The following is a 19,735-nucleotide window of genomic DNA, read 5'->3' as shown; positions in this document are numbered from 1 at the left end:
TCCCATGACGAGGTAAGCTTGGTGGACTGCTTGCAGACTGATCATAAAAGATGGTCCCTACCACCAGGCTTTGCTTACGTTGTCTTGGTATCTCCTACTACAAACCCCGCCGGGCTTTGTGACGATGACGGCAAACTTAGTGGAAAAAGTCAAAAGTGCATGGGTGTCTACAAATGAGCTAAATGCTTCCTACAATTTGAGTCGTGTCCAAGTCAAATATTGGAAAAACTGGGAAACTCTTAAACTTCAGCAATTTATGTTTTGCAGTTAAACAAAACATTTGTCCAGATCCAAGGCTGGTGATAAATTTTTCAAACAGGGTCATAAAAAATGAGAAAGGTATTACATGATATACATACAGTAAACAGACTACACTCCTGATTTCACTGCCATCTGAAGGATTATTTTCCATATTTTTCTTTTATGGGGAAACACATGGAATGATTAGATTAAGCATTACTAAGAAATACAAAATTGCTTGCACAACTGTATATGACTAAAAGATAAGCAGAAATGTCTCAAGCTGAAGCAGCAAGCGAATATTTAAAAGAAGTGTATTTTTAAAAATGTTTATTGAAATGCCTTCATTGCATCATGCAGGATACAAAAATCATTATTAGAAAACCTTTATAACCATACTTAGGAGTAAAATCAAGATACATCAGGGAAAAATAATAATTATATAAACCAAAGCAATTTATTTCTGATAGTGTTTTAAATCATTAGATTACAAGCTGCACAGATAACAATTACCTTGTGATAACAGTCCCTTCTTTCAAGATTCAAGTGGAAACTGATGTTCGTCATGCTAGAGCAACCATATCACCTGCTGATACCACAAAAAATTCAACCTGTTCATTAGATACAGGGTTTTAAAAGTGTAACAAAAATATTCTGCCAGCATACTTCTATGCTGCTTTCAGTTTTTTATTTGTTCCATCAAAAGCCATTAACTTCTCATGAAGAAAAAAAAAGGCTAATGTGCTTTCTTCTATTACACAAACCACAGAGCACATAAGTTTGATAACTGAAATAGAACCTCTTTAAAGTCATATTATAAGAGACTTTGTTGAAGTTCAGTTCAATTAAATAATTTATGTTTTTGCAATATTACTCAAGGACTTGGAAGCGATTTAAAAATGTGAGACCACTGCACCCTCACTATTTTTGTTGTTTTAGGAATCTCAATCTCTGCTACTTAAAATTTTCAGAGTTGTTTATTCATACGCTGCTTAGCGTAAATTCTTAGAACTCGCCTCTCTTTTTATTCTATTTAACAGCATTATTCTGTGCAGATATGCATGTTAAAAAAAAAGCTCTGGGCTCGACAACTTGGCTCCAAAGAATTTAGATAGGTAGAGATTTTGATACTGGCTTCAAGGTGACCAATGTTTGAGAGGTTTCAGTAGAGCATTCACTTGGCACAGAGTAAGGTTAGAACCATGCTGGGACCTTAAAACAGAAAATAAAATTGCTGTAGGGTCTAGAATCAGCTCATTATATTCAACAGGGAAGATTAAAAACCCCCTCCTTATAAGGAAGTTAATACACGCGTTTTCCATTTCTTATCCTTGTGGAAAAAGGCATCTTTATAAAGCTCTCCTCCTCTTTTTCTGTTGAGCTCCATAGATGCAGACTTGAAACATACAGTTCGTGTCCCTGGATGTCGGAACACACTGAATATCTTAACAATTTAATTATATTAAAAGTCATTAAGAGTTTTGGCACTGTCCCCTTACAGAGAGTTAGATACAACTAACAATTTGAAAACATTATAAGGGAATTGTATAACTCTTTGGCTCTGTTGTAATACTTAACTACTAAGGCAAGAACTGTGTGTACCTTAGGGTTGCTTTTCTGTTTATATTTTTATAAAATACTTGACTAGAAGTTTTAAAAAGTCACCTAATCATCTATAAACGTCAAATGCTGCATATTAAAATATATGCTTGTTATATCTTTTTGTTCCATTACTAGATTTTTTTGCAAACTGATGAGAACACACGTTTGTAAACTGTTTAGCATGAGTTTATGAAGACATTCTCCCTATAAGAGAATTTTAGAAAATTATCCTTGAATCAAGATGCTGTAATTTAAATTGCCCGATTATCCATTTTGGAGCAGTATGATTCTCTCAACAGCTTTAGCTCTTTCAGTCCTATAAAGATCAACTAAAACAAGTAACAAGTCCTCCTTTTCAATGCATTCGTAAAACAGTCTTGTTCCGAGGTTTCAGGTGCACATCATAAGGAGGATATTTCAGAGTATTCACTGGCTTTTCAGATTTCACTATGTATGGCTAACTTCATACGTTACGTTATTGCAGTATGCCCTATTGCCCCTTCTTATTATAACATGAAGTGGGTGTAGCCTTCTGCGCCCGTCACAATAACATCCATCCATATCCTCATGGCTTCTGGCGAAGGAGCAACCATATAGTATACCCGGTCGTGTGTCTTAACACTGAAAGTGAGCAATGGGTTGGGACTCTAAAATAAAACAGAAAGAAGGACAGCACAAGATTGAAATCAAAGCCATTGACTGGCACTAGCAGTGAAATTCCTTACAGGGAGATTTACGATAGGGTTAAGGAGAAAGATAAAATACAAAATGCTGTAGCACTGCATCCTACATTGCAGCACTGGAAGCAGAGATGTGCTTAAACTGCTTGTATCTACCATAAACACTTTTTACAACATATTTCCACTAGACTATTACACACTAGTACAGGGTTCAAACAACTAACTCCCCCACTCTGTCCACTGCTTAAAACCACCTTGGCTTTTGCAAATCCATTTGCCAAGGATACAGTCAGCTTCTTCACAGCTCATTTAAATTACAGATGAGAGGCAGGGGGTGCCATGAACTGCCTGCATCAAACTCTGTCCCTATGACAGACACATCCAGCAATCCCTTGATTTGCCAAAGCCACTTCTTTCAGTGGTCTCACCACTGTACTAAGGAATTCCTTGTGGCAAATCCCACTTGGCAGGTAGACACTGCTTTCATCAGTAGGAAAAAAAAAAAAACCAACCCAAAACAAACAGTGCTGATCACTGATCTGGCTTCATCTTTCTTTTCCTTCACTCTGGGTTTTTTTTTTTGTTAGTTTCTTTTTTTTTTTCCTGTCAGCTCTCCCTTTGACTTTACAGCAGCTACTGTACTTTGGGTACTGCTATATGATACTCAGGTAAAACAACAATAACAAAGTTTACCTTATATGCATTCTTTAGATGATCATAGTAGACTTCTTCAATAGCTTGAAAGTATATTACACCTTTTAATTTAGTTTCGTGTTTGTCTAAAATGGAAAAGAGAGAATGACTTGAGAACTGAAATGAACAGTACGTCAAGAAGCAAATGCTTAATTTGCATTTCCATATATGTTCAGCTGATAAGTAACTGGATTCACACTTCTGCTTGCGAGATCCCACAGAAGTCTTCAACCTTTCTTACTAGTCGGTCAGTTTTTGTTGAGGGATGCACATCCTATTTTAGTATGTTTTCTTTTCCACCTGATTTCCAAGGAAATAAAGCTTTTGCAATTTCCTCATCTGTTTGCAAGTCACTCCCTTCACTGAAGTGTCTAAACATTATGGCCGGTATTAGACAACAGAAGGACACATATCCCTGAGATACATCCAATCTTCCAATTCCATGAAAGCCAGCCAGACTTCACATAGCTCACAGGATAAGACCTACAGTTTGCCTTCAAAATGGAAGAGAAATTGTTAAATAATCTCAGAGGATGTTAAGAAGCATCACAACTGCATGTGACACTGAAGGGCAAACTTCCTTCCACTCCTAGTACTTTTATGCTAGGGGATTATAACCCCTTCTCACCCTAAGTTACTATCACCTTAACACTGAACAGTCATGCACTGAACCCTAAGTTACTATCACCTTAACACTGAACAGTCAGTCCCATGCAAGATTCTGCTGTCGTTTTGAACACTCAGTAAATTCAGTTTGCATTCTATCGGTAGCTGCAGGCAGTTACCAAAGCTTCACATAATGGCAAAAAGAAATCCCAGAGAGCAAACAATATAGCACTGGGAATCTCCCTGCCAGCCCCCTCGGGGAGCAGCTGAAGTACCGAGGTGTAAGATTAGGACCTTACAGCATACATTATACTAAGCTAAATGCAATACTATACAAAGTATACTGTCTGTGCCATACAAGCAAACAGGAGTCGGTTACAAAAGCATTTCAGGCATCCACATCCCAACAGTCTTTGCAGAGTTCCCTGCATACTTCAGGTCAGAAAATGCAGATGCTTCAGTCGCTGCACTAAATTGTCAGACTTTAGGGTAAGTTCTTTGTTCAGTACGCTTGCAGAACTAAACCAATATACCAGTATATTCACTTTGAGTTCAATTACTCAGAGTTTACAGCATCAATATTTTTGCAAGTCTACCATATATTTAAAGATCTAGATGAATCCTCACTCATACAAGCAGCTGCATTTTTGTGCAGCTGGTACAAAATTCTCATGAAACTATATTTGTTGGCTGTAGTCCTTGAGACATTATGAAAAATTTTCTTTGGTAATTGAAATTGCATTATGGTAACTGTACTGCACTCAAAACCAAAACTGTTAACTATTAACATAACTACTAAAAAAAAAAAAAAAAAAAAAAAAAGCAGTACCAGATGGGAACACTACTGTATGCTACACGCCTTGCTAACCAGTAAACCACATGTTAAGAACAAAATAAAAAAAAAATTTTGTCACATTCTTCATAGTACTACTGCAAACTAGTAAGAATATTCAGGAGGTATGTAATGAATGAATGTAATTAATTCAAATATGTGTTTTAGAGAAGATGGACTGAGCAATGCATAACTCTGCCATCAATTTTAAGTTCCCTATGAGTTGCTGGAAAGCAGTAATGTCATAAAAGGAAATGGAACTGTTTGGGTCTTTTTTGTACTTGATGTTTTCTTCTCCTTCTTAGCAATGACCATCCTACATATGCCCCTATCTGGCCTCTCCTAACAATAAATATTCAGAACACAAAGTAATTTTTCTGGCTTCCTCTTAAAGTCAAATCATGTGTACATTTGCACAGCAATCAGAGAGATGTATATGTTCTTATATTTCAAATTTCTGGGTTTACCTCAAGTTAACAAATTACTATAATGCTTATAATGGCCAGAGATAGCATTTAACACGAATTATTGTACAGAAACCTCTTTAGAATATTGCATGTTATTAATTTGAAATTCCTTAGACTCTCAAAATATGTCAAACTCAAAAACTCTAGTCCTGTATATTTAATTTCCTGAAAGACTTTTCAGCACATCAAGCAACACGACTGCAGAAACATTCTATTTAACTTTCATTGTAAGCATAATAAATCATATTCTTGTAAGAAGGGTACAAGAAATCATTCTGTCATTGGGAGAAGTATATAATATGTGGAGTCATTATTCTGTGTACTAGAAACCTGTTGATCTTCCATTTCTTCCTCTTGCCTATCCACATCTCTCCCTTTGTTATGCTCATTTCCGCCTTACCTGTCATTAGGATCGAACACTACAGGGAAGGGATTGCACAATCTCTAAGTGGACGTGTAAAACACCCGACGAGATGGAACTGTAAGTTTTATTCAGGACTCCCTACATGTTCATATCTCAGCTCAGGCTGACAGGAAACTAGAGGGACAGATGTACCCTCGTAATGATCCTGCAACCTACCTGCGTAGTAAGTAAAAGTTCTCTTGTTTCTGTCAAAAACAAACCATCGTTTTTTCCATGTTTTAATTTTTCCTCCCATTTTGATCAAAAAGCCTCGGCAGGTCTTCTCCGTGAGGGAGACATGGTAACAGGTCTCTATGTTGTGACCAGCTGTTTCAATGTGAGTTCGTAGGTCAAAGTCTTCCTTTCTAATGGGCAAATAGCGAGTCAAGGGACGGGCCTACAGTAAAGAAAAGAAAATTATATTCTTTTTAACCGTAGTCTTTACTTCTCCTTCGCTCACTCTGCTGCAAGGACGTAACTCTAAACTGCCCAGAGATTCTAAGAATGAATGTAAGAAAAATAAAGAGCTTTTGCTGCAGCCCTAACTTTCTTTAAGAGATAAATCCTTAAAACTTGTAATTTTACAAAGTGTTGGATAACTTTATAAGAGATTAGAGCATAGGAGTTTCTTGAGATCATCAGTTGATAAGCTGGTAAAACAGGGGCCACAGCCTAGAAAGGTTGCTTTAGAATTAAAACATTAATTAAATGTAAAAGTGTGAGGCCGCTTTAGATGAAGTGTAAGAACTTCATTTGCTTGATGTTAAGCAAACCCTTTATTTCTCTGGGCTAGATACTCACTACACACATCTCACTCATTAATTTTTTACATGCAAAGTATAAATAATAAGACAATGCTATTACAAGAAAAATTAATTATGAGAGTGAACTGTAATCCTTAGTTTCACAGAGATTGCAAACAAAATAGAATTATTTTCTTCTGAACGAATTAAATGTGGTATCTAGTTGACAGCCAGCTGAAGTGCGCCCCTCTGCAAGAGACAGCACAGCAGCACAGGAAACGGTGCCTCATTCTTGATCGCAGTTCAAGACTCTGCATCAAGCCTGGATAGTATCAGCTGGGAGAACAAGTAGGAGGCGACAGTGGATTTGGGACCTCAGCCAGCTGAGGGAATTTGCTTGTCTTCCCGAGCCTGAAGGGTCTAGGAACAATCCCCCACCCACCCACTCAATTTTAAACACAGAAGACAAGTCTCTCAAAGGCTCCTGCTGCAGTCAAGGCAGACAGAGGCTACATCACAAGGTGGTTCAGAAGAGAAGCTGAATTTAGGTGCTCTGAATGGCCCATGAAAGGGGCATCTCCCTTCCTCTCTCCCCTGATGCCAGAGAAGTCAGTGACCTGGAGAATCTAATCTGCCCCTGCTCCATGCCTAATGTTAGCCTGATAAATCCCACTGTGAATCACAGATGGAAGGGACTTTCCCTCATTGCATTCTCCAGAAACTCTTGGCGCAATGGCAGCTGCATTGCCTGCAAGAACTTTTAGCATCCTAAAATTATGCAGTCCTGTGTGATACAAGCTGGCACCAGCTTTGACAGTGCAAAGGTGGAGTTCCTTCCCCTAGTTTACATTTCCAACTGTCAGGAAGTGCTGAAAAAAAAAAAAAAATTGGGTCTCACTGTACAAAGGAAAGAAACAAGTTAACAAAAATACATAGTTATTTCTGACAGATATGATTTGTCTTCCTGTCAGTTCACAGTCTTCAGCCTCTCTGCCAAGTCTGCCAATTAGCAGTAACTGATAGGGCATAATACTAGGACACATGCACACTCCAATTTGGGATAAAGCCTAAAGAAAGCTCAAGAGACCTCTAAGTCCTAATAAGAAGCAAGAAGATGTAGGAGGTTAACGCTGTTTAAATTAAATAATGTTTCTCATGTTGTATAGTCCCAGTAACATTAGAAAAAAAAAAATACTATCTCCTCTCTAGAGTAGATGTGGAAATGGAAAAGCTGCTTCATCTGGTTTTTTTCAGTCAAATATTTGGTAGTGACAATTCACATTCCAAGATATTTTATGTATTAAAAGAAAGAAAAAAACCAAACACCAATGGTTTATAAAATTAACACATTCACAAATTTCAGGCAAAAAAAATTCTGCTCTGCCCATACTCAGTAATAAATCTTATAGGATTAATATTTATACTTTGGATATAAGAAACTAAATATATATCTATGCTGTTATTTAAATTAAATGAATACTCAGACATCTATCTAAGGCTCCAAGAACCCAGAAAAACTTTTAGCAGCACACCTCAGAAATACTAAATCCATCTATTAAGCTGAAAGCAGTTCTATTTACCATTGGCAGAAATACACTTAGGGGGAAGTCTTGTACTTAAAAAACATTTAATGTCAACGTATCTCACCTGTGCTCTTTGTTTCTCACGTATTTTGACTTCTTTTTCAATTAATTTTTGCCTCTGGCTAGTTTCTTCTTCCAATCTTTTCTCTAGTTGCTCTCTGCGGCGCTTCTCTTCTTCCAGAGCTCGTTTTTTAGCTTCCATCTCCCTTTCCTAAATACCACAACACATGCAGATCTTCAATTATATGTGAAACTATAGCTGATAATGTCATTTCTAAGCTAGGAGTAAATCCCTTTTTGCCTCTTAAGTAAGCAGAAATATATATCTAGCAAAGCAGACCAAGAATTGGAATCAAAATTGCAAATGTAATTTTTAAACTATCTATTAGGTAAACTATTTAGGGTTCAATGTTGCATTTAGGAGGGTATTCTTTAACAAACATGCCCACTTTTAGTTTTACTCATAAAATTGTGCTTACCCTGGTCTCAAGCAGCCTAGTCTTTTCAGCGTGCGCTTGTTTCAGAAGTCTCTCCATCTCTTCTATTCTTGCAACATTTGAAGTGCTAGCACTGCACAAAAAAAAAAATCAGAGTTATTTAAAAGAACACTTGGTATTTAAAGACATACTTTACAGTCCAGCATTAGACAGTTTAAGAATGGAGTTGATACTGTTCTGATCCAATTCAGTGCAGTAGGCATTAACAAAAAAATATTTATAGGCTCTTAATGTCTACATTCCTCATGCACAGTTGTGAAAAATGCATATTCGAGTGCCTAAAAATGCATCTTGTCAGTCCCCTGTGATCTGTCATCTCCTAGATAACAAAATACAGATGCAGGTGTTTACCATGTCCTAACAGAACACATTACTGATCCTCAGAGCTGGCAGTGGTAGCCATCTGAATATACCAGTCGTTTTGGCTATAGACTGTCTCTATTTTGTGTTTCACTGAGCTCATCATCAAAAAATGCTCAATAAAAATAAGGAAGGTTAAGAGGTACGCGTAAAGGCCACTCAGTGACAGCTGTATCAGAAAGGATCTACTAGTTCAAGTAACCGGCAAGCCAAAGAAACAAGGGTAATCGCAAAAAGTGGTAGATCCTGGCCCAGCACAACACAGTTATCACCTTTGCCTGTCCTTTTTTCTTTTGTTTCTTCTCTCCAAGACAATTTCTTTGTTTCATCTCAATTTAAGAGCCATTTTAACTGTGGCATTTCCATGGCATGCTCTCTATTTGATTGTTCACCTTATGCTGTTCAAGAAAAGCAGGTGATGTTAAATATTACTATATTACCATTAATAATGCCGTTAGACTAGAACCCAACACAAGGAAATAGAAGGGATTTGAATGTTTAGGGCAGAGAAAAACTTGACCTAGGATTGTGCTGAAAACACTATCTGACCACTCAAGTGGAAGTGGGTGTCAGATGGCAGGTTTATTCGTCCTACTTAACAGCATACAGACCAACTGTGAAGGGACACAGGTAGAATGGAAGTAGTCCAAAAAGGTGTCCTGGGCAAGGGGCAGGGGAGGGGAGAACAACATCCTTCACTTTTCTGAGCACACCTCTTATGTCTGTAAGACCAGGATTTTTGTCAGAAGTCTGACAGTCTTCAGAAGACATTTCTCTGATACTGGGGACATGTTTCGTGAGAGGATACAATACAATACAATAGTAACATTTAACCCTGAAATCTAGCTGAGCTCCAAAAGCTTGTTGTTTCTGAAAAAAAAGGGGGGCCACTCAGATGCCTAAGCCTGTTTTGGCCACACTATATTTAGTTTATGGGCCAAGATAATCTGGGTCAAATAACTTCAGTAAAAGCAACATGGTCATAAATTAAGTCATTTGAGCAACCCCACAGATAGTCAATCACATTAGATTTTCTCATATAAAACTTGTCAATACTTCAGCTTAGTTAAATTCTTTCATCCTTGCTTTGCTTATCCTGCTCACAGAAATTAGTGTGTAGCAGAAGACAGTAATCTCTAAAACCTCAACCATTAAAAAAGAAGTTGCTAATGAATCTTGAAATGACTACTGTTTGGCGAGCTGATGAATGACCACAGTGATTCTGTTTCCTCTGTAGTTTGAGAACAGACACATTTTATGCATTTCCAGAAAAAAAAAAAAAGTCTCTCTCACCTTATACAAGGCAATATATACCTTACGTGTTTTAAGTATACCAGAACAATGCATGATAAATTGTTTTTTTTTAAACTCTGATATGGCTAGAAAAGATTCTCAAACATCATCTAAAACAATATGAAGTAATTTTGCTTAAGGGAAGTTTTGTCAAGGAAAATCAACTGCCTCTCTTCCCAGACTTATCAACAAAATCAGCCCACGCTCTTGTCTTCCCTAACCAATCTTTGCCTTGTAAGAAACTGTTGTAATGGGTCCCTTTCTGGTTTTTTGATTGGTTTGGTTGGGTTTTTTTTATTGTCTTCCAGCATTGGCTGGAAGCTGCAGAAGAGCCAGAGGGAGGCAGAAGGGCAAACAGCATCAGTGAAATTCAAAAGCTGTCGGGGCTCCCTCATCCTGGGCTGGGGATTCCACTTATGAGATCGCTCCAAGGTAGCTCAGACACACACCATCCTCCTCCAAAATGGTCAGAGCAGCAAGTCAGAGATACTTCATACCACTGCCACGTTAGATCACTGCAGAGATACAGTTAATTCCCAGCCTGTCTCCAGTGATCAGAAAATTGCTGACTGTATCTATTTAAAACAGAAATCCTCAAAACCCGAGTCCTAATGTTTTTACTTCTAAAAAACCATAACCAACCAACCAAGAAAAAAAAAAAAAAAAAAAAAAAAGAAGAAAACAGCCAGCGGAATGAGTGCCACTGGTGTTTTCTGAAACCTGTAACATTGCAGTGATAAAGATTACAAGAGGACAAGAGGAAATCAGTAGGCTGTTACAGGAAACAGATGCTGCATAAAACACAACATGCTAGCCAAAAAAGCTGTCCTTGTGTTCACAAGGGATTTCTAATCCAGTGACAACATTGTACTTAATTATTTGCCTCGTGAAACTGCTGGGGCAGGACTGTGAGCAGAAATGTAAGCACGATCATTAAAACCAGACTGTCAGAAGAAAATTGTTTGCACACAATATTGAGACTCAGCTGGACTTTTCTTTTAACACAGACCATTGGTGTTCCTTGTATCTGAGGAGCGGTGTCTGAGCTGACAGCCTCTGAGGATAAGAAAATTAGACGAGGGCTCTGAGCCTTTCCGGGTCATCTTATCTTTTGTACTGACCCAGAAGAGGGAGAGGAAAGGGCAAAAGAGACTGCCAGAGAAGCCCTAAGTGTTTCAGTGTAAGGCTTTAGTAGGTTAACATGCTGGACTTGTGGAACAAGTATACTTCATCACCAACGGATGTCTTCAAGAAATTTCCTATCACAGGCAATACCTTCCCTGAAGTGACGAGGGAAGGAAGCTCAGGTACTACCCACTCTGAAAAGAGCATCGACAACTTCGTAATTTCCATTCAGGACTGACTCTGGCCTTCAACATTATCACTTAGCCTCTCAATATTTTTATTTTGCATCTTTAAATAAAGAGGTGAGATGATAGTTAAATCTGATTATGAAGGGCTACACAAATACTAAATATTATGCCTAACAATCTTATATTTTCCTAACCAGTTAGCAACATTCACATTACCATAGCATCAACATGTACATACTCTCTTTTTTTTCCATTATAACCTTATGACCATTACAAGATCAGAAAGAAAGACGACTTACCTGGAAATGTTATCTGGTGAGCATGCAGATATGCTTGTCTCCATACTGTCAGAACTGTCTAAGCTTAATGTATCAAAGGCATGGTCCTTGTAACTGCGATCTGGGTAGTGGAAACTGTTCAAATACACATTTGATTCAGACGCTGTTCTGCTGTAGAATTCAGGAGACTTCTGCCTTTGGTTTTCGCAGATACGCTGATGGTTGTACCCTACAGAGAAAACATTTATTTTACACAGGAATTTTACGACCTGAACATAACGTGTTAGCAGCACAGGCATTTTGAACATCACCTCAGTCTTAACTGCACTGTGACCAAGTTACTACAGTATTATGGTTAATTTCACCATTTAATCATAATGGAAATAAAACCTTCAAATACCTGTTTTATCTATGATGGACACAAATATATGCAGATCAGTATGGCTGAATTTTCAATATATATTCTTGTACGTGTATTATGAAAATTTAATTTGAATTAATGAATTTTTCATTTTACAATGAAAATTAGGCCTAATCTGCTAAGTAATGCAGCTGAATTCAGGGATCTAGATGAATTGACACTGATTAAATTAGAGAAAAAAAGAAGTCCTGATATTCAGTGGTCTTGAGTACTTCTTGATTTTACTGAATGTGAATTATTTTTGGTCTGTTTGGGGAACTTTGCTTTCTGATAACTGGAAGTTGGGCTTTTAGTTTCAGCTCAAATAATACAGGCTACTTGTCACATCATCACGGTTACCAGAGTAGAGGTACTATCCTGGAGTTTTGAAACTGCAGTTCACCGTACATGACTGAGGCAGATCCCTATAGCTCAATGACTGTAAAGAAAAATAAGGTTTATGCAACACTGAAGTTCTTTGTGCTGTTATTTTTCCACAAAATCATATTTTCTGAAAAGCCATCCTTCTTGAATACAGGGAACTTTGGCTACGTCTCCTTTAAAAAAATATTTCTTCAAGATTATCCTTATCTCATGTCTTCATTGCTCTTTGTAAACAATGCAGCAGCATTTATGCAGAGAGGTTCTTGAGCTTGCCTGATGAAGCAAGCGAGAGTTGTTGTTTTAACTGCTGAAGTTCTTTTAGAGTGCCCTTTTAAGGTTTGTTTAATCTATGTGATTACAAATGCAACTGTACGGCTCATCTTTTCCTTCCACCAATGCTAGAAGTGAGACTTTCTCACAGTTCTGATACTCGAGCAAGTTTATAATACTGTCTGCACATTCCTGAGCCAAAATCCGAGCTGGTGGCAGAGCTGGAGATTAGGAAGGACTGTTAGACTACATGAAAACCTCCCACTTGTACAGGAAGACAGCCACTGATGTTCCACATATTTAAGATAAACAGACACAGGAAAAATGTAGACAAACATAGCAAAGTCCAGATAAAAATTTTTAGTAAACATCATTAAGACACTGATGTTAGGAAGACATGCTTAAAGTAGGAATGTTTTCCTGCCTTATTCTCATTTTCTATCTGCACATACAAAGTTACTGTCTGGTATTTTTTGCCATGTCGGACTGGGGAGAGTCCCAGTTCAGGGAGCCAACAACTGCAGCTCTATCTTGCAAAGGCTATAATCTTCTCCAAAAGTATCTGAAAAGCATGACTGAAGCTGAGTAATTAAACCATACTATGAAGGAAATCATGCGCTACAAGCATTTCCAAGGCAGATAGTTTCCTCTTTCCTCCTCACGTCCCTCAGTACCATACAAAGGTTTCTGGCAGACAATTAAAGCTAGTTTCTAAGGAATGAATAGGACTTTACTTGCCATTTGAAATTCAATAAAATATTGAAATTTCAATAAAAGTTCAATTGCACCGATTAGTAAGAGAGACAAAAGGGACACAAATACATCTCAGCAGTCACAGGTAACAGCATCACACAACAGCAGGTGTTACTGATTCACATGTGCAGTTTGATCCCACCCCCCCCCCCTTTTTATTATGGCAAATACTGCTGTTACTGCAGATAAGCAATTACCTTTCATACTTGAACCTTTGGAATGACTAATTGTTCCTGTGAAACAGTTATCAATTATTCATTATGGAAAGACAGAAAAAAAAAGTAATTTACTGAAAGAAATTTATTCAAATGTGTGTTTTTCTATTAAGCGCTTTGCATAACCTTGCCTACTCAGAAATCTTAACTCCGTGTCTTACATTCCACTGAAATATAAATCCATCTAAAAGGCACAGAGAAACACAGCAGTTTTACAAACGCTCTCCTAAAGAAAAGTCAACTTCCCATAAAAATAAAGGACCCATTTTTAAGTAAAACATTTATCAGTTAAATTTATGTAATTATGCAAACACAACTAAACACTGCAAGGAATATACAGCTGTTAGGTAGCAAAATGAGATGCATTCACAGAAACAAAGCATAAGGCAACAGGCTCATTTCCTCTTCATACCGTAAGCAACGGGCAGTTCAAAGCTCAGGACGGGCTGTGTCCCGACACCGAGAAGCCTCACAACCAACCTGCCTCCATTACAGCCCCACTTACACATCGCACAGGCACAATCTCTTGCTTAAGGAATTTTTTAGTTGCTGAGGTGCCTATTCACAGAACACGCAACTAAAAATATTAGACTCCACAAGATCCAGTGCTTGACTAAAAGTTTCCCACAAGCCGAGACTTGTATCAGCCAAGTCTAAGCTGATACAAGAGCTGAAGCGTTTCTTGTTGTGTTGGCTTGTATTCTTTGTAGTAAAACAGTAAACTTAACACTGTTAACAGCCACACTGCTGAGCAAAATACTGCAAATATCCATAAAGCCATATCATTTTAAAAAATATTTCAAAGGAGTTATTGCAGAATCACAAAAAAAAAAGATACACCACAAAATTATGGTAAGGTCAGAACTATAGGTGAAAGCTGTTACTGAAAGTGGCACTGTCAAGTATGTTAAAAAACCCTCAGTATTTAATAAAAAAGATCACAGTACATTTTATTTTATTTCTATTCTTTCTTCTTCTTCTTAAGATAGACATTAACATGTCAAGATACATTTTTTGTATGGAAACATGACAAAGTAGGAAGCCCAAGTCTGTCTACCTTGTCATTGTCACCCATAGATTGCTAAATTTTCTGCTCTACTTGTGTGGCTATGAGCAAAGAAGCAAAAAATTAGGCCTGCACAAAGCTGTAGCTCTGCAGATATTAGGATTAATCTGAAGTTTTGTTGTGACAAGTTATCTGACAGCAGGAAAAAAAAAAAAAGAATTTTTGAAGTGCTATCATTATTTAAGAATTACTTAAAAGTTTTCCAAGATTTTGGGAACTACTTGACAGTGCTGATGCAATCGGTACTTTTGCCAAAACATGACAATGAGAGATAGAGACAAGTAAAGGGATGTTTTCATACCTTTTCTGGCTTTTCCTGAGTTCAATAAAAGAGTAGGGGAAGAAAAAAAAAAAAGAAAAAAAAAAAAAAGAGCAAATTGCTTTGAAAAGCTTATAATTTGTTTATACACATATACCTTGCCCTCAGTGTGCTATTTTTCTGTGGAGTTTGTAAAGAACACAAATAATCATCTTCCTGGTACATAACTTCTCTATCTCAACTGTTTTGTTCCCAGTGCTGTGTCTGGTCTTACATCGTAACTCACAGGTAACTGTTCCCCTCTTCCCCTCTGGAGTCCACCCTGCAATCAAGGGGACTGACCTGGCTAACCCTCCCTCCTTGCTCCTGCCTGTCCTTGCGTGGGCTTCTGGCGCCCAGCACCCGATGGGAGCTTCCTGGGGCCAAGTTTTGACCTGTGCAGAATGAGGTCTCTAGATTGTACCAAATAGCAGCTTCTTCATTCTTTTTTTTTTTTGTGGTTGTTGTTGCATGTGGTTTGCTTACAAAGGCATGTAGACAGGAGGTGAATTTATAAATACAGTCCTTCAAAAATACCCCATCAATGGCTGCTAAGAAATAGCTTTTTCCACTAATGATTTATAGCTAAGATGCATCTTCTTAAGCATTTTATAAGTTGCTGTTAACTCAGACTATGATTACTGACAGCGACTGTTTCTTTCAAGAACAATTCTTGAACTCACATGACTGACTAAACACAGTTTTGGTAATCTTACAATAAAGACTAAAATCTTTCCTAAAATATTTCCTACTGGATCTGATGTAAAATTTATTCATAGACATTACTGCACAAAGACAAAGAGATTGAAATCCATGTTCAAATTCAAGTCACTGTTCTTAATTTCCTGATTTCATTTTTTACTTTGAATTTTTTTCTCTGTCCCTGTATTGAGTCATCTTGGTAAATATGGTTGACCTCAGTTGGGCTGTTTTTGACCTGTAACAGCTGCTAGCTCTGACAAGTCCTGTAACAACAGGATGGATCCTGTCTCAGCTCAGGCTTAGTCAGTGCAATTCTACATAAGGGACCTCTTGCACTTGTATTGATAACAATGCTGCAGATGCTAGAAAGAAAAGAAACTGACAGATGGCACTGAAGCAACTCCATTTGGAGATGGGACACTTATGAATAATGCATCTCGTTAAAAGCAGAAATTCAGTGTATCGATTCAAGTCAGCAAACGACAGACTCAGAATGGCATAGCCTACAAGCTCATGTTTCAAAAAAGTAACTTCTTTTTGGATCCAGAATCGTCCTGTCTCTACTACAAAAATGCAGTTATCTATCCATGATGAAACATCTCTCTCCTTTTCTCTTTTGTAGACCAAATATTTAAGACCAGGGACAACAGCAATTACAGATTCTCTAAGGCAAGTCATGATACTGAATCTGTCTGGAGAATTACTTTGTCCAGGCAAAATATATGCCCATTAAAAAAAAAAAAAAAAAAAATTCACAACATGAAAAGAATTATTTAGAAAAAAAGGAAGAAAAAAGAAAGCAATATGTAATACCTTTAATACATTGCCTCAAAATCACTCACAGAAATTACCCAGTTAACCCAATATGTATTTTTCAGTATACTTTTCTTTTTTACTCGATTATATTTGGTGATCACGTACTTCAAAACTACATGTGCACGTACATCATCATCTTAACATCTGATATCTGCAAATTACACTTAGAGGTTGCTTTTTTCACCAAGGAGGAAACTTTTATTTCACAGCCTTGCTGATTATAGCAACACCAGTTTCAAACTTTTTTCCTGAAAAATTAAACACCGACTTTTAACAGCAATGAATCAAATAAAAGGTCTTACCTTTGTGCATCCTTCTTGACTCTGACTCTTTGGTCATGGTTGCCAGGCAGTGAGGAAGTACGCTGCCACAGCTGTTGCTCTGTCCTAATGGTAAATGTCCCTGCAGGAAATTTTGTAAATATGTGCTTAAAACTACACTTCAAGACTGGTTTTGTATCAGCAACTAATGGTAAAATAACTTGCTTTGTCATGAGTACCAAGGTTACGTCACATCAAATCAGACGCAGATATTTCAGTTGTGCAAAGTTACTATTAGACAAAAGTATTATCTCCACCTTGCTGCTGTTTTTTGATTTACCACATCACAGAAACAGTATTTTCACTTTATGCACATCCTTTACCATTTAGAGGCCTTAGGTAGGAAGGAAAATAACCTGTTTTATCTCTAGAATCAATTTAAACTAGCCTGGAAATACACTCCTTGGGATACATTAATCATAAATGTATGATTATTATTGCAGCACAGCATTTCCAGACGTCAAAATAAAGATTTCATGAATATTCCCACATGATAATAAACTTGAGTTTCTTTCAAAGTCCATTTCAGATGTGAATTTGGGAAACGATGTAAAGCTTACAGTGCTACCCCACCTTACTTCTAACATAATATAGGCTTTTATGTAGATGTTGGAAGACTATAATTAGCGCATAACTACGTACTTTAGATGCAACGCTTCGTCCAAGCGTAGCGCTATTGAAGTGCGGTGATACCAACGGAGTTGTTTTCTTGCGAGGTAAAGTATCGCTCATGTACATGCATTCCCTGTGCTGCTTCTTTCGCTCTTCCAGATTTCTGAAATGCTTCAAACGTAATTTGTTACACAGTTTTGACAAAATGAATTGACCTACTTCCTTCAGTTATGCTCGATATAGAATATATTGAAGGTGATAAGTCTGAGAACTTCACTGGAAAGAACAAAATCTAAAATACAAAGTACCTCCTGCTTCACAGTGTTTTCCAGGTTTTCTATAAATATCACATTAAAATCATGCTGATTCAGAAAATACAATAAATTCATGCGCACATTTTGTGTACATCCTCCTGTACCTGATTTTTTTTTTAAAAACCTTGAGTCTAGTGTACAAGTAGAATCAAATTACAAAGCAAAACATTTATTTACAAGTTATTCTAATGAATTGGTGGCTTAAAACCAATACAAGTTTTGAAAGGCAGTGTGAAAAATTAATTTAGGATTTCAAATGTAGCCACCTGTACCTTATTGCTGCAAATCTTCTGACAAGTACAATGGCTCCTAAATATTACAATTTGACTCTGGACTGTTTATATAAGGAGAATTTTTGTTCAGTAACATTCTATAATGCATTGTGCTCATTTTTAAATGAGCGGTGCCTTTAAGTGGAAGATACTGCAAGCACAATCAGCTTATGATCCATCATATCACTCTAAACTTCACACATAAATCAACTTCATGGCCAGCATAACAAAACCGAACAAAAATAATAATCCCAAGTAATCAGCTTTGAATCTGTTACCTGTTGTTGCCTGCGGTGTTTCTTAGCTGGCAGAGGTGGAGGTGTATCAGATAAAGGAATAGGATCTACATGAGTAGCCATGACCTCAGGCCAATGGACTGATGGAAGTTGAGCAATAGAGCGAGGAGAAAGAGAGTGAGGAAACACAAATCCAGAACAGAGAGGTGATCTTAGCTTTATAGAAAAAAGAGAAATTACACACAGAGTTTTCTTTTTGGAATTGCTCAAAAGATACGGCACATACAAGCTGCAGTTTTAGCACTGTGTTTTGTAGGAGCGTTTAGCAGGGAAGAGATGGATTGTATTGCAACTCTTGAGGCACAGTTAACTACCAGAAGCAGCACAGAAATGCCAAATTCTAAACCAGTTGCAACACAAAGGTAAGCGGCTCTACATTCATAAGATTATTCCATTCCTTTAAAAGCGGATTTATTCAAAATTTGCTATGGTCGTTACAAAGGCAAAGGTATCACAAAGAACGAAGAAAAGAAAGAGTAAGCTGTAAGGAAGACACGGACTGGACAGACTCCATGAAATAGCTAAGTAGAAGCTACCCATCTCCCCCAAATATTCAAGATCTACTTCTTCTACCACCTCACAGGAAAAAAAGCTACCAAACATATAAATTAACACCTAAGCACCATTGAATGCATAATCATTAGATGTGTCCACAGACTGTTTCTCCAAAGGTGCGTTACATTATAGTGTCTGACAGGCAAAGACTGTCACTTATTGTTGCTTGGGTCATAAGCATTCTGTTTTTTTGGCCTTCAAAGTCCCATCTACATCATCAAAGACACTTTACAACTGGAGCAGTCCGTCAGCTTTGCTATTAAATCGTTATTTGACCGGTAAGTGGCAAACGGCAGTTTGTCTTAGGGTCAATCTGCTACATGTTGAATTACGAAAAAAAAAAAAAAAAAAGAAAATAAAAAGGCAGCCATGAAAGAACAATGTAAACAAAGGGAAATGTCTCTCAAACAAACCTCTTTATTTTGTGGCTGGCTGGTCAGCACAGCCGTGGAAGGCTCAGTGGCAACTGCTTCAGCATCTGTGGGGGGCTGGGTGGAAGGGGATATATTCGTGGAATTGCCATACAGCTCACTAATTTCACTTACACTGATATAGCCCTAAAAGGAGGAATTCAGAAGTTAAAAGGAGCAAAAGCCAAAAGACGTGCAAGGGTATTAATGTCTCCACTATGATGAAAGTTAGTTTAGAGTGATACAGCCAAATATTTGTTATCATTGAAATACTTCATCATAAATAAAATAAAATGAATGTCAAGCTTTTAAAATGTTGAATACTTGGATTCTGAAAATTGTTCTTCATTTAAACAAATACATTTGTGTGATCAAAAAGCAAATATACATTAAGTGACCAAAAGTCTTTACTAAAATGTGAATACCCTTTAGAAATTAAGTAGCTCTTTCTGGACAAAGCAG

The 19,735-nt window shown here is 37.4% G+C and overlaps 1 protein-coding gene across 8 annotated transcripts in view; it reads right to left on the bottom strand.

The window, feature by feature from the left end:
• Positions 1-553: 553 nt before the first annotated feature.
• Positions 554-19,735, bottom strand: part of PHLDB2 (pleckstrin homology like domain family B member 2) — a 65,652-nt gene continuing 46,470 nt past the window's right edge. For 3 of the 8 annotated variants that reach the window (XM_086762793.1, XM_086762801.1, XM_086762807.1), the window contains exons 11-20: positions 19,277-19,420; positions 18,291-18,464; positions 17,457-17,597; positions 16,797-16,896; positions 11,612-11,819; positions 8,329-8,419; positions 7,914-8,060; positions 5,701-5,920; positions 3,216-3,301; positions 554-2,489 (exon numbers count right to left, since the gene is read on the bottom strand). In XM_086762793.1, coding sequence (XP_086618919.1) covers positions 2,349-2,489; positions 3,216-3,301; positions 5,701-5,920; positions 7,914-8,060; positions 8,329-8,419; positions 11,612-11,819; positions 16,797-16,896; positions 17,457-17,597; positions 18,291-18,464; positions 19,277-19,420 — 1,452 coding nt within the window. In that variant the 3' untranslated portion in view covers positions 554-2,348. The remainder of the gene's footprint in view (positions 2,490-3,215; positions 3,302-5,700; positions 5,921-7,913; positions 8,061-8,328; positions 8,420-11,611; positions 11,820-16,796; positions 16,897-17,456; positions 17,598-18,290; positions 18,465-19,276; positions 19,421-19,735) is intronic. The other 5 variants (XM_086762821.1, XM_086762840.1, XM_086762815.1 and 2 more) reach the window with 4 other exon arrangements.

Source organism: Chlamydotis macqueenii, chromosome 1 (assembly GCF_036417535.1).
Source record: "Chlamydotis macqueenii isolate bChlMac1 chromosome 1, bChlMac1.mat, whole genome shotgun sequence".
NCBI classification, from domain to species: Eukaryota; Metazoa; Chordata; class Aves; order Otidiformes; family Otididae; genus Chlamydotis; species Chlamydotis macqueenii.
This window is presented reverse-complemented; position numbering and strand designations above follow the sequence as displayed.